We start from the raw sequence: 14,048 nt of genomic DNA on the forward strand, positions 1-14,048 counted from the left end.
TTTAAATGCGGTTGCGTTGATGTTTGACTTCTCTGACGATCCGTACTTGTTAAAGAAAAAAGAGAAAAAAAGAACTTCCGTTCGGCTGCTTTCTGTTATTGTCATGGCGGCGTTTCAAACACTTGACAAGCTTGGATTAAAATTTAAACAGTTAACCATGTTCCATATTTTAGTTTACTTCCAGTTAGCGTTAGTTAGGTGCATAGTTAATTTATAATTTCTGTATAAACTGAAAAAGTCAATACAAGCGATGGTCGAATGGATTATGTTGGGATTAATTTAATGTTTGCAAACTTGAATTCAAAAGCGTAGTTAGCTTGCTAATGCTAACTCATTTGCATTAAGTATTGTTAGCTATTTCTGACAGAGCTCGGCGGTTGTTCTCACTGTAATGACTGCACAGTTCCTGCAGAGTGGCCCCACGACTTCTGAAGGACAGCAGAGTCGAGGGAGAACCTGGGTTGTTTCAGGTCCAACCCGAAGCGTTCACAACCGCAGCGGTTTAACTACTGCCATGTCCCAAACCAAGGTAAACGACAAGTTCATTTGCTACAACTGCCGTTAGCTGAATCGAGTTCAGTCTGATACAACAGCGCTGCAGTAAATAGTGTAATGTTTTGTAGAAACTCATCTAGAGAGAGAGTTTTGATTGAAGTTAACAATATATGATCATCAATGGGACTATGGTGTGTAGTGCTGTTGGATTGTATTGCGTTTTTACAAAGAGGTATTTCTAATATTTTGTCCACCTACAGTATATAGGTGTGGATAGAGTAGATATTAGAATCACCTCTCAGTATAGCACAATGCAGATCATTTCGATTGCATTTATTGGATTGGATTTAGCTAATGGCACTAAACAAATTGGTGAAAGGGTTCAAATTAAGTGAAAGACAGAAATACTTGCTGACAAAGGGGCGTGAAAAGCCAGGTGGAGAGGAGGTTTTGTGGCTCAGGTTCCATCTGTTGACTTGACACCAGTCTATGGTTCACACCTGGAAGCTGCTCGACATTCTCCTGGATCCATATTCTTTATATGTTTGACTTCTAAGTATAAATTGTGTGACAATGGCTGTTTGTATCACATACAAGGCGCATTAAGAGATTGGTATCTTCCACACCACAGCTCCTGTTCAATGAAGCCTTCCCTGCAAGTACCAGCAACCGTGCCACCCATGTATACCCGCCAGCCCCCATCGTGATAGAGAGGCTGCTGCTGCCGCCGCCGTCAGAGGAGCGTGAGAACGTGGAAAGCGCCATAAGCTCCATCAGCTTCACCACTCTGTCAGAGGAGAGACTGCGGGCTGCGGTGCGGCTGGCCAAGCGAGATATGAGAAGAAGGCGCCTTGAGTCACTGACAAAATCCCCTGCCAAACCCTCGCAGGAGGCCTCCGTCCATGAAACAAGTGATGTAGAGCTGCTCCAGGTAAGTGATGTAGATGAATGGCTCACATTGTATAATGAATAGTTTACTGGTTCATTTTACTTTTAAAGAATTATTGCTGTTTTGTTCAGTAAATGAGTCTTCTCCTCTCTCTATAGGAGCTTACCGCCACTCCGAATAAGGCCAAGTTTAAGACCTCCAGTCCAAAAAAGAACTCAACCCGATTTGGAGCCAAATTGTCAGCAAACAAACCCCAGAAGCGTCCCATTGGTGCCATGTCTCGGATTGGCCAGTCACCTCCAACCAGAGACCCCGGCCCCAGGCAATTTGAAGGAGGCAAACGTGCACCTTTAAGCCAGGAGATTGACAAGCTGCAAAATGAGCTGGACGTGTATATTCAGAAAGTAGAAGCGCTCTCCAACAGAGGTAAACCACAAAAAATCAGCTTGTTACATTAGGCTTGTGTTGATGAAATGATTTCACAAAAGTAATCACATTTTTGTACCCACCAAAATCAGCACTCTTTTCATTATGACATTACATGACTGATGAACAGTGCTATTTAAACAGGGGGGGAAATAGAGGAGCCACTGGAGCCCGAAGAGCAAAACAAGTTGGAGATGCGCAGGCAGAAGCAGGCAGGCCGCTCAGCACGTCTCATCTATGTTCTCCAGCAGCAGGTATTTAAACCTCTACCACACGTAATTGAAATAAACCTTCATGGACTTTTTAATTTGCTCTCCATCTATAAACACTGTTCCCCAAAACCGCTATTTAAAAGGTCAAAGAGATACAGGAAGATGTGGAGAAACTACGAAGCCAGAACATGTGGGACACCAAAAAGGTATGTCTTCAGCATTGTCACACGTTTACTGCTCTTTTAGAGCTCATTTATTTGTTGATGATGATAAAACATTAAGAACACCCTCAAAAGATAAATGTTCTTCATGCCATTTATGTAAATGAACACACCAATGAGTGGTCATTAAGCGAAAGACCAAGCTGTTTGTTATATACATGATGCTCAAATAACAGTTTCATGTGGCAGTATTTTACCACATTCTATAATTCTTTAAATTAATATTGTTTTTACTAAAAGGAGATTTCATATAGTTTTGAAAGCTCAGCAAACATCATGGAGCTATCTGATTCACTTCCTTTTCTTCTTTCAGGCCACGACAGTAAACAGGCTTGCAGCTGCGCACCGTGGGACACTCAGGGTCTTGCAGTCTGTTGTCAACCAGCTTTCAGATCTCTCTCACGGCAAGGTACCCGCTTATTACAAAGAGCTGAGCCAGCTGATTCGCCAGCTCTCTCTGTGCTCAGCTAAGGTTGAAGCAGAGCAGGGTTCAGAGACGGCCTTCGACATCCTGCAGAAACTAGAGGTGAGGAGCATAAAGTACAAATCTGAAAGTATTTGGACCATAATACAGATGTTGTTTTGGCACCATTCTAGCACAGCAGGTTTGAAATGTAACAGCTGTTGTATGCAGGACTATTTTTATACAAAGTCACCCAATGTTTGAACATTATAGAACAATAATCAACCAAAATAATGTTTTGTTGAATGAGTTGCTACCAGTACCCTGAAGTCAGTCATCTGAATGTGTTTCACTCACTGATGGCAAGGCACATTTCATCAGCTAGGCGTTTCAAAGTGCTTACCGAACACAAACTAACTGTTTGTCATTTCCTCCTTATACTTTATGAATGCACTGCACGTGGCTCGTGGTTTATAGTATATTTTTTTTTCTTTTAAAGATTGGTAAATTGAACAAATCTTGTTGTTTTTTCTAACGGGTTTTATTAATTGATATTTTATGTTGTGTCTACAAATGCAGTGTATGTTATGGAGGCATTGTTTTTATGTCTTGTCACTCTATTCTGCTTAGACGTTGGATTCTGCCCTCCATAAGCAAGAGCTGCTCGAAAAGATGCAGGCCCAAGCACGTCCTCTACACAGGAAGTCTCCTCATCACAGCACGTCGCCTACAAGTGCACCCAAGGGTCCCAGCACCTCAACTGTTCGAGGTCCTCGCAAACCAGCAAATCCCAAAAGAGCAGTCCGAGGTGAGTGCTCTTTTGCCTGGACTTCGTTATCGTGTTAAAAAAGCGTTTACTTCTCTTTAGTTAGCCATTTGAACATGTGTAACTTTGAGTCATTTATTACTCCGTTTTTTAATTTTCCACCCTCAGCAACAGTACTTTTCAACATGATTTACAAACCCCATGTATCTTATATAAATGCAGTATTTCCCTTCATAATTTCCTGCTGAAAACTGGCCAGAAAGTGAATTCTGTGTATGCCTTTTGATGAATGACAAACCGTTAAGTCTCCAGAGTGTCTGGAAGTCACCTCAGGGCTTTTATGCGGTTGTGTTTGGGCCTCTCGCTGTGCTTAAACGGCTGCAGCAGGCTTTAAAGTGCAGGACTCTGGCTGTTGGTCCCCCACTGCTTCGTCTTATGAGCAGTTAACTCCCGCTGGCTCCTGTTGGGCTGAGCGGCATCCTGTGGAAGAGATGACGCAAACACCTACAATGAGCTTAGTGATCCAACTGGTTGTCAAGAGTGTTCGCTAATTGCTTAATTGGAGGTGTTGTGTTGTGTCATGCCTTTGTTCCAAGCTGATTTACTTATGTTTAATAGTGATGAAGAAGCCGAAGCTATTCCTTCATTTCTGTTTACATGGCATACAATAAGTTAAGCTCACAAGCCACGTTTCATTTTCAGGTAGGAGAATGGCCTCACAGAAGCCCAAAGCTGCTCCTCACCAGCTCCTGAACAGACGAGAGGTGCTCAGGGCTGGCCTGCAGAGCCTCGCCCAGAGAGAGCTGCAGGGACGACCTCAGACAAACACCGCCTGCAGAAAAGGAGGGGCTCTACACTCTGGGAGAAGCAAGGCTGGCATTAGAATTAAGGTGCTGGCTTTACTTCTACAAAGCTCAATACTGAATTAGATGTGTTGTAGCACACAGGAAGTGCTTTGTAGTATATTAGAAGCAGTGTGATTTTCATTAAAACCCAGCGTGAAGAAGGTGTATGAAGGCGTGAGGTCACTTCAAAGATTCAAACAATGTGAGGATCACGTAAACAATCTTAACATATATTTTGTGTATATATTTGTTTGCCGTAGTGTAATCAGATGCAAGAAGCAGGTTTCCAGCAGCCTACAGTCTCCTCTCAGCTCAGAGTGAACCAGCTCCCTCAAAAAGAGCGCTCTGTGCCCTGGATACCCACATCGCCTCACTCCCCTCCTCCACAGCGGTGAGAACAACTCATGATGTGTTCATTTAAATAACATAATTCATAAGCTATTATTGTTCACCAATGCTTTTGCTCTCATTGCACACTGGCTGACTGAAGTCATTATATAACTATGATTGTACTGTTGTCTATGTTATGTATCTTAAAGTCTGGAGCTCTAATGGTAACAGTCTTCCAGTATGAATATATTAATGCGTTGTGAATTAATGTATTAATTATTAGAAATGTAAGGGGCCCGGAGGGACCACTTAAAGAGCTGTTCAGTTTTCAGCCAGAAGGTGGATGTGAGCCGGTTTCATCATAAAACTGGAATACTAAGTTGCTGGACTAATGGCTTTCATTCTCTGTGTAATTTGAGGCCTTTCCAAAATCAGTATCCAAACAATATTAATGGATTATGTAATTGTAAAGTACAGCGCAAAAAAAATAAAATAAAATAAAATATATATATATTTTTATATATATTTTGTATCCCTCTCCTAATATGTCAACAGATCCCCTCAAAGGAGAAGACCAGAGCCTCGATGTCTCTTTTCTCCCATGAAGCCCTCGTCCAGCCCTCCTCGGCAGGCGGTGAACGGTGAAGCAGAGCCGGCCCTGAGCTCCGAAAAGAAGACACAAGCTCAGAATGAAGCATTAAGGTCTCCTACAAATCATATCCAGCTTCTAATCTCTTCTATTTATCAGATATTTCATGATGAAATGTTATAGTTCCTCAGATTGGTGATTTAGAGGGGGTCGTAATTTATACTGCAGATCTGCGTACATACTGTACACCAGATCGTATGTCCTAGCAAGAGGGGAAAAAACAGTCGATATGAATGGAATCTTAATGAGTCCTTCTTCTGTATTCATGGAGTTATTTCTAACCTCTGTGTCGGACCCCACTTGCCGAGAGCCACAGGCAATACTCTGATCCTAATTCAAAGTTAATTCTTTCCGATAAATGAATCTAGGTGGCGGCTAGATTGAGGCCATTTCTCTGTGTGAGTGATTAATAGTTGGCCTGTTTTCTGTGGTTCTAAGCGACACATTGATTGAGTATTCCACACATGTCTCTGTTTAATCAAATCTCAATTACTACGATTGTGCTTTCCAATTAATCGGTGGGGCTAGCCACCTGGTTTTAGAGATGAGGATTATGAGTATTTCTGTGCAATGGTTAATTGAGCGTGCATTTTGCTTCATTTGATGATTACTGGCTTGGTACAGGAAAGCCTGGCTGGATAAGATGATGACGCAGAGACTGAAGGAGCTCAACCAGCTGAGCAAAGAAGAGGCTCAACGCATTCAGACACTACGGTACAGAAGAAGTATAATCACAGATTCAGCAGAATCTGAGGGGATGTAAGTTGAAGGTCATTATGTTTTATCAGTTGTTGAATATAAATAGAGCCAAGAAACGGATACTTTATTGATCCCATCTGTAGCCGGATTGCAACCTAGCATATTAAAACAAGACAAAGCAACACAGAGAAAATATGCAGACAGTTAAAACAGTTTACTGTGAAATATAAAAAACATACTAATAAGACAAAGTTAATTGACCTTGAAGCTACTACAAGGAATCGGGACTCCATTAATCAATTACTGTACAAAGTACATTACACACTGTATTATAATAATAATAATAATAATAATATATGCTTGGATGTGTCCTGTACAAACATTAAAGTTAGAGTCCCAACAGTAATGCCACTTTAAAAATCCACATCTTGCTGCCACCCAAGCCAGTAATCCACACATTAATCTGCCATACAGTTTAAATGCACCATTGCCTCACAATTAATAAACAGCTACAGCATGAATCACAGCACGGACATGATTACCTGCACACAATAGAACAGAAAAGAATGCAGGTTGTGATTGCAGCAACATCCCATCAGCACCAAAGAGCGCATATGTTCCCATAGATAGATCACCTCTATTTTCCTAATTACTCAATGGGCAGTTTAATGCTGCAAGGCCAGCAACAAAACGCAGCGTGAGCAGTGCATGAGTTGAAGTCAACATTTGGTGCATAAAACTTTAATTGAATTAGAGCAAATGTGCGGGTTTGTCCTTCATGCTTCCGAAACAGCCAAGAGGACTGAACTTGGCCAGTTCCAAGGCTCTTTTTTTGCGTAGTGGGTTATTGGGACACCTTAATGGAATAGCACCATCGTTAATATTATTAGTTCCAGCTGGGTATTTGTTGCTATGACGAGGTAAAAGGTCTGTTCTGATAATGATGATGGCTGCTATGAGTCTATGAACTCACAATAACAAACGATAATATATCACTGTATGTTTTAGAAAGAAATGTAGACTAATGGCCTGGTGTACGATGTTTGCAGGCCTCTACATTTTACAGTATTGATGCTTATTGAAATAAGTCTGTCTCAGCTGGAGTCGTTGTAAGTGTGCGAATAAATTCATCAGCCTCTACAGTTAAATCAACCAGGATGAATTCACTTCAGTGTTCACAAGGTTTGCCTCTATGCCGAGGGGGGATAGTTTGATGGTTTTGACCTGGTTTTCGCAGTAAATGTGAATATTTATGCAAACAACAAGCCTGACAAATACTGCTGTTTTGTGTAGAACCACCATCGAGCTTGAAAACCAGTTAAAATGTGTGAAGGCTTTATATAACTTCCGTGACAGCTCGCAGTGTGGGTGTGTTTTGGTTTACAGGTCAGAAGTTGTCTCGCCAACTCAGTGGGCTGAGAGAACTGAGCAGAAGGCCAGAGAAGGAATTCAGCCGCTTCTGGATGAAGCTCAGGTACGAAGACTCATCTGTTGTCTGCGCAGTGACGGACTCTTACTTCCCTTTCCTTCCTTTTATACGTCGCCTTATATGAAGATGGGGAACAATCAATACAACACAACAAAAGTCAAATAAAATGTGACTGTTTGAGTCGCGGTATTGTTTCTATAGACTGAGAGGAAGTAAATGATGCTTGATTGGTGGGACTGAGTTTGTTTATTTCAGCAGATCGGTGAGTCCAGGACGAGGATCAGCCCCGCGCCGAGGATCCGGCTGTCTGAGCAGGCGGCAGAGACGGTGAGCTGCGCTGCGGGTTGCCAATACTTCCCAGGGGAGAGGGGAAATTGGCCTTGCTATTGAATAAAGTTTGAATTTGGTATCATGTGTGTATGTTTTCCCTCCACAGGCAGCAGGGAGTGCTGAGCAGCTGAGTGAGGCGCTGCTGGAGGATCTGCTGGAGGACACTGCGCGGGCAGCGTGGGCGGCTCAGACAGACGGACAGTTTGAGGGCATGGCCCGGCGTAGGCTGCGGGCCCCCACCCTGGAGAGTATGCTGCTTCGTATGGAGGAGATACAGGTGAGGAAAAAGGGCCCGGCGACAGAAGGTCAGCGCGGAGCCTCGAAAAGGTCCCCAGTGATCGGGGCTGATGTTTATAGAGCACTCCTGTGACAGCGTCGGTCTGGTGCTGCTTACTGATGCAGTGTCTGCTGGCGGGCGGACAGTTTGTTTATAATGTGCATTTATCTGTTTGTTTCTGAGCAGAGAGACCAGGAAGAAGTGAGGAGACGGTTTGCTTCCATCACCTACTCGGACCCTCTTTACTGGGACAGACCAGGAGCAGCAGGTAAATAAAAGCCTAAACACAAACACACTCCTCTTTATGCTCTGTAACTGCATGAAGAGAGAGGATTTCCCTGATGTGTCCTGTAGGTGGAGACAGCGCTACAACTGAGTAGGCGAATACTTCTCATTCTGACTCTCTGCTCTGCTTGCTTTGTGCATCTGTCCGCCCCCTGCTCCACTCCATCCCTCTCGACACACACTACCTCTACCCTTCCTCTCCTCCCTCCCTCCCTCCTTCCTATCTGTTCTTCCCAGGACCCCAGTGCCATGCTCCGTGCTCCAGGCCAGCCTCTCCTCAGCCAATTAGGCTCACGAGGCCGGTGCCGGGGCAGAGCTCTGCAGTTGATATTGTCCTGGAGAAGCCTGTGGAGACCGGGTGGGTTGCTACGTCCTTTTTTTATTTTTTTTATTTACAATCATACAACACATCATTTCTACCTCTCTTTTGCTGATGGCTTCCTCTCCTTAATGTTTTATTCATCTTCAAGAGGAAGTAGGGACATTTTGGAGTGTTCCCAGAATATTAACTGGAGTGCAGTATCAAGGTTTGACCTATTTAATCTTCTGAGCTGAAATTAAAGGTCTAATCCCCCATTTTAAGTAGCCGGTGCTCCCAACACAATACTAACGATTAAATGACATTATGACCATCTGTTTGGACAAAATATTAAACATTAAAAATCTAGTTAATTACAGTTCAGGACTTCTGTTGCTAAGAACTACAGCAGCCTCATCCACAGGAAGTCATTCACCATTGGTTTAATTAGGCCTCTCAACTTAATGAAAAGTAAAGTGGTTAATGTTTTTCCAACGATGCTCAGCGAGTGTTTTGTTTTTTTCCACATGATGTGTCGTTGCCCTATCATCACTCTCCCACCGGGAGGCCTTAGTCATCCTGCAAACAGTCACTTGGTGGCTGCCGTACCCAGGGCAGCGTCTATTCCTGACTCGGGCTACAGACTCCACAGAGAGACCCTCCACTGCCCAGGGCTTTGGCTGCAGCTGCTCTTCTGCTTAAATTAATGAGAAACTTGGAAGGAGGAGAAAAAGAGAGCGTAAGGGCTGGAAGTTGTTGACACAGACAAGCCAGCCAGGATGGCGCTTTTAACAAATTCAAGCAGCAGCGTTAGCCAAATTAAGTCCGTGGCCTCGGGTTCCGTTCCCTCGTCGGATACTTTACCCCAACATCCACTGTGACTCATCGTAGACACTATCTTCATAGCGCATCCATCAAGTAATGGCTCTATCGCTTTTTTGTCTTTTTGAGGAGGTGTTTTAAGTCTTTACTTCCTTCAAAGGTATCCAGCCTTGCAGCTTCTCAACAGGGACAAAGTCATTTGAGGATTGCCAGCTCCTTTTTTGTCTTTAAACGGCATGAATCCCTGCAGCATAAAACAGAGACAAACGCGGCTACATCGCTTTCATCCTCAGTCCAAATTACCTTTAAAAAGCGTTGGCACCTGGCTGGACCTTTTTCTGTTTTCCCTTTTCGAACACGTTGAATCACAGTGGATGTAATTAGGATTCTTTTTACTTTGATCAGTAGAAAAGAAATGTCGGTCAAAGTGAAAACAAATCTCTTTTGAAATGGACCTGAATTTATTACAAGTATAGAATACAAGATGTCGTCAATTCATTAATTCTCACCTCTCGATTTTGAAAGTTATTTTAAATCCACAGCCCGAGCTAAAGAGCTGCATTAAAGTCTCCAAGAACAACAATCTTGATTTATTTTGGTGCCAGAGTCAACACAGCATCCTCATTAAGAGAAGTTCATTTCCCAGATGATAAAAATGTTATTGGGACAAACATTTACGTCGCGGTAGGTACAAGAAACTGCAGCCAGCTTCAGGTCAGTCTAGATATTTGTAAACCTGCTAACAGTTCAGGTAATCAATACTTTTGTGCAGCATGAAATGTACAGGGCTTTAGGAGAAAGGGTAACTTGGATACGACAGAATGCGTTCATGTTGCTTGAACATCACTTGCATCAGCATGAAGGAAAGTAGCCCACACATGCAGTTTGTTTGTGTGTCAGTGTTGGCTCCTCTCGTCGTGTTCGGTGTAGCAGCATAGCAAGGTTTGATTTTTGGAGAGTTTGTGACAGCGAAATGTGTGAAGAGCTATTCATGTGTGTTGTCTCAGCCCTGATTGGCTGTTCATAACCCACATTTCTCAGCCCGCTGCTGTCAGCAGGAAAACGGATCTCATATGCACACATTTAAACACACAAAGGAAGAAAACAGACATTTTTTTAACGCTTCTTTGATTGTCCTGCTTGATGACTTTTAGGTTATTGCTTCCTCTTTATTTTAGGTGCTTTTATATAGTAGGCGATGGGGAAGACTGATGGGGAATGCAATTTTTTTTTAAATAATTACTCTCAGCTGATTTGGTAAAAGATGAAACAAAGCGGATTTTATTTAGTTGTTTACAGTTGCTCAGGCTAACTCATGAGTCACCACTTACAACATCGGGGCCTCTCGGAAGAGGGTTCACTCCGCTATTTGGGAGAAAGGTAGTTGTTTACGTGACACCGATATTTCAACCCTTCCGTTGTGCATCGCTGGCCACAAGACACCGGCACTGTCCTCCCAAAGAGTATTTCCAAAAACAGCAAAACCCTCGGTGCTGCTTTTTGTGCTCGTGTGAGAGCCATCAAGCAACCACACAGACAATGGGGTGAGAGATTTTATCTGTGGAAACATCAGCAGAGCAGAGCAGCAGATAAGATTTATGTATCCATGGTGAGAAGCGTAGACGCAGGTGCTGATTGTCCACACACACACACACACACACACACACACACTCGGCTGATGCTGAACAACCAACTGCAGCCGCATCAGCAGGTCAAATGAATCAATGAAAAGATGAAAGCCCCACTCAGCAATATTCTAACCCTTTTCATGTAGTATTATTATTTATTTTTTATCTGCTCTCTCGCTCCACCGTCTCTTTGTTGTCCTCACAGGCCAAGTATCGCATGTGGCACAAACAAGCCGCGTTGCTCAGTGAACGGCTGCTCGGTAGATTTGCGGTCGCGATGGCTCACGCCCCGCGCATCCGGTCGCGACCTTACGTTCACAATGACTCCAATGCCGCCTGATATGAGTCAAATACAATACGTTGTCCTTCTGGAATATCAAAGATGACCGAGTAGAGCATTGATGAATACGCAAAGAAAAACCACAACACGGTACGTTTTCCTCCGCGCTATTCATCCTCCAGCAACTCGACTCGGCTTCAGCGCAGCCTGCGTCCCTGTTTGATGTGTCTCATATGGTGTGAACACACACACGCTGAATGGAATGTTCAGCAGAGATGTTCAATCTCCTTTTCACAGATATGTATTCAAGGTTAGTCTTTGCATTTTCTTTTTTTTTGCCACAATGTCTGAATGGTGTTTGTTGTCCTTTTTTTGAATGTGGCACAAAAATTGGTTGCTGTTCCGACTCCATGAATAGAAAAGTGAATTTACCGAGTGCTGCATTGTTGCTTTTGCCACGTTGGTTCTCAGACGGCCATCAGACAGCAAATCGACCTGTTTTAACACTGGATGCAGAGTTGACTGTGCTGACACTTTAATATTTATGGCCTCCCCGCAGTTTGCAGCCGCCAGAATCAAAACAGAAACAAGTTCAGCTGAGGCCTGGGGAGCACAATAAAGAGGCACTTTGCTTTGGGAGCCGCCGCAACACTAAATATAGCACCGAGAGCGCTGTCGCCACAGCCAGGCTGATTTTGTCCAAGCAGCCTGGATCATAAATGCCCAGCTGAGCCCCTACTCTACTCTGATCAAGGAGGCAGGCGAGAGACACCTCTCCTAAATTCATCATCCTCAGCCTTATAACAACAAGTGTTTCTGGTCAATCACGGCGCTGCACTCCATTCTGGCTCCCTCGTCAGTACTTTTCTCTTCTCCACAGCACTCGGAAGGCCTTTACCCAGAAGGCTTCACCCTCGCCTTTACGAGCATCCTCTTGTGTTTTTCTCAGACACAGCATCCTCTCTGAGAACAGCCTGACCGATGAGGCATCCCAAGATGAGCAGCAGCCCAGACGCAGCACCGTGTTCCCAGGTCCAGCGGAGCGAAGCAGGGGGACCGTTATCTCTGTGCCAGGCGGCATGCTGGGAAACATCCGGCGGTACCGGGAAGACTACGAGGCCTACCTGCGCGTTGTGACTCACGAGTCTGTCGGCAGCTTCAACCCCTGGGCCATCACAGACCGGTAAAAGACTACCAGTGAATGTTTCCTAACATCCTCCCCTGTGTGTGACAGAATCTGTAGTTAACCTGTGCTTATGATGAATTCTGTAATCCGTTTTTTGTCTTTGAGGTTTTGTAAGAATATCTCCACCTCACATTAGCAGTATCACACACACACTTTCTGTAAGCAGAGCCACATAGACACAAGATTCGTCCTTCCTGCGCTCTGTTTTGTCCATGGACGTGTTCAGTCTTCCCACTCTGTGAGAGGATCACGCAGTGTATGGTTTGCATAGTGTGTCTCTGGTGCGTTATTCTTCTCTCCCACTCAAATATTTGCATACTTAACAGCATTCTTAAGTTGCTGCAGTGCAGAAGACTCCGTCTCATCTGTGTGAACATACTGTTTTATATATCGGCTCGAAACTTTCCAAAGATCATTTTTTTCCTCTCTCTCTCTGCGTCACAGATATGTGTGAGATTGTGAGCGGCTCGATAAATTGTTCCTGCCCGCAGTCCCACCAATGGGACCTGACTGCTTGTGCCACTGGCTCATTAACAATCCCACATCAATGAACCCAAGTTTTCAAGAGATGGATTGTTTCATTTTTTCTGAATTTGGAGGAAAAATGAGGATATTGTGTGAGGAGAAGCCATCCAATTACCTCAGAGTTTTTTTGCAGAGAGAACACAAACAAATAGACATCTAAACTCTCTCCCCCCTCCCCTCATTCATTCTGTCTGCTAACACATTGATTGCAAAATAGCAAAACTTTAGCACAGAAAAACACAGGAAACATTCATACTTCAAGCTTTTTTAAGCTTCTTTGTAAGTTATATTTGTGCGCGTTAAACATACAGAATATGAAGAGTTGTTCAGGAGAGCTTGTTGGTGTTATACATGTTTCCTAGTGGCTATTCCCAATCCAGTCTTCACTCTGTCTCACCCCGTGTCCAGTGTCGAGAGCAAAGTATCGTTGTACTGAATCTTGAAAAGGTCAAGCTGGTTCAAACACCACACATTAACTCGTGCACGTATCTCCTGTGTCCCTGCTTCAGTCTCCTGGCGTTTGTTGACCCAGATAATGATTAAAAAAAAACACTGAAATTTAGCTTAGTGCTGCACCAATCTGCGCAGTTATTTTCCTTCCTTTTATGCGTTTCAAGGCAAATAGTTTTTAACGTCCAGCTCAGAAAGTCAATAGACGCACTGGTTTGGTGAAACCTGCTTTGATCACACTTTCAGTATTTGTGAAAATGATGACACAAGGCTGATGATTTGCGTTTTTCAGCTCACATGCCATTCAAGTGATGTGTATATGTGTGTGCGTGTGTATGTATGTATGTATGTATGTATGTATGTATGTATGTATGTGTATGTATGTATGTATGTGTATGTGTATATATATGTGTGTATATATATATATGTATATATATATATATATATATATATATATATATGTGTGTATATATATATATATGTATGTATGTGTGTGTATGTGTATATGTATGTGTATGTGTATATATATGTGTATGTATATATATGTGTATGTGTATATATATATATATGTGTATGTGTATATATATGTATATGTATATGTGT

The 14,048-nt window shown here is 43.2% G+C and overlaps 1 protein-coding gene across 4 annotated transcripts in view; it reads left to right on the plus strand.

Moving 5' to 3' along the window:
* Positions 1–93: 93 nt before the first annotated feature.
* Positions 94–14,048, plus strand: part of kiaa0753 (KIAA0753 ortholog) — a 21,005-nt gene continuing 7,050 nt past the window's right edge. The window contains exons 1-17 of one of the 4 annotated variants that reach the window (XR_004213721.1): positions 94–529; positions 1,127–1,426; positions 1,543–1,810; positions 1,955–2,064; positions 2,166–2,228; positions 2,557–2,769; positions 3,277–3,454; positions 4,115–4,302; positions 4,518–4,648; positions 5,143–5,289; positions 5,861–5,995; positions 7,322–7,409; positions 7,620–7,691; positions 7,801–7,971; positions 8,158–8,239; positions 8,494–11,594; positions 12,234–12,279. Coding sequence is in view for 3 of the 4 variants with exons in the window: in XM_031873638.1 (XP_031729498.1) it covers positions 392–529; positions 1,127–1,426; positions 1,543–1,810; positions 1,955–2,064; positions 2,166–2,228; positions 2,557–2,769; positions 3,277–3,454; positions 4,115–4,302; positions 4,518–4,648; positions 5,143–5,289; positions 5,861–5,995; positions 7,322–7,409; positions 7,620–7,691; positions 7,801–7,971; positions 8,158–8,239; positions 8,494–8,614; positions 12,234–12,467 (2,639 nt within the window). In the remaining variant the exon portion in view is untranslated. Of the gene's footprint in view, positions 530–1,126; positions 1,427–1,542; positions 1,811–1,954; positions 2,065–2,165; positions 2,229–2,556; positions 2,770–3,276; positions 3,455–4,114; positions 4,303–4,517; positions 4,649–5,142; positions 5,290–5,860; positions 5,996–7,321; positions 7,410–7,619; positions 7,692–7,800; positions 7,972–8,157; positions 8,240–8,493; positions 11,595–12,233; positions 12,468–14,048 lie in introns of those variants that run through there. The other 3 variants (XM_031873638.1, XM_031873639.1, XM_031873640.1) reach the window with 3 other exon arrangements.

This window comes from Anarrhichthys ocellatus, unplaced genomic scaffold (genome assembly GCF_004355925.1).
Source record: "Anarrhichthys ocellatus isolate YVR2014 unplaced genomic scaffold, GSC_Weel_1.0 scaffold72, whole genome shotgun sequence".
NCBI classification, from domain to species: Eukaryota; Metazoa; Chordata; class Actinopteri; order Perciformes; family Anarhichadidae; genus Anarrhichthys; species Anarrhichthys ocellatus.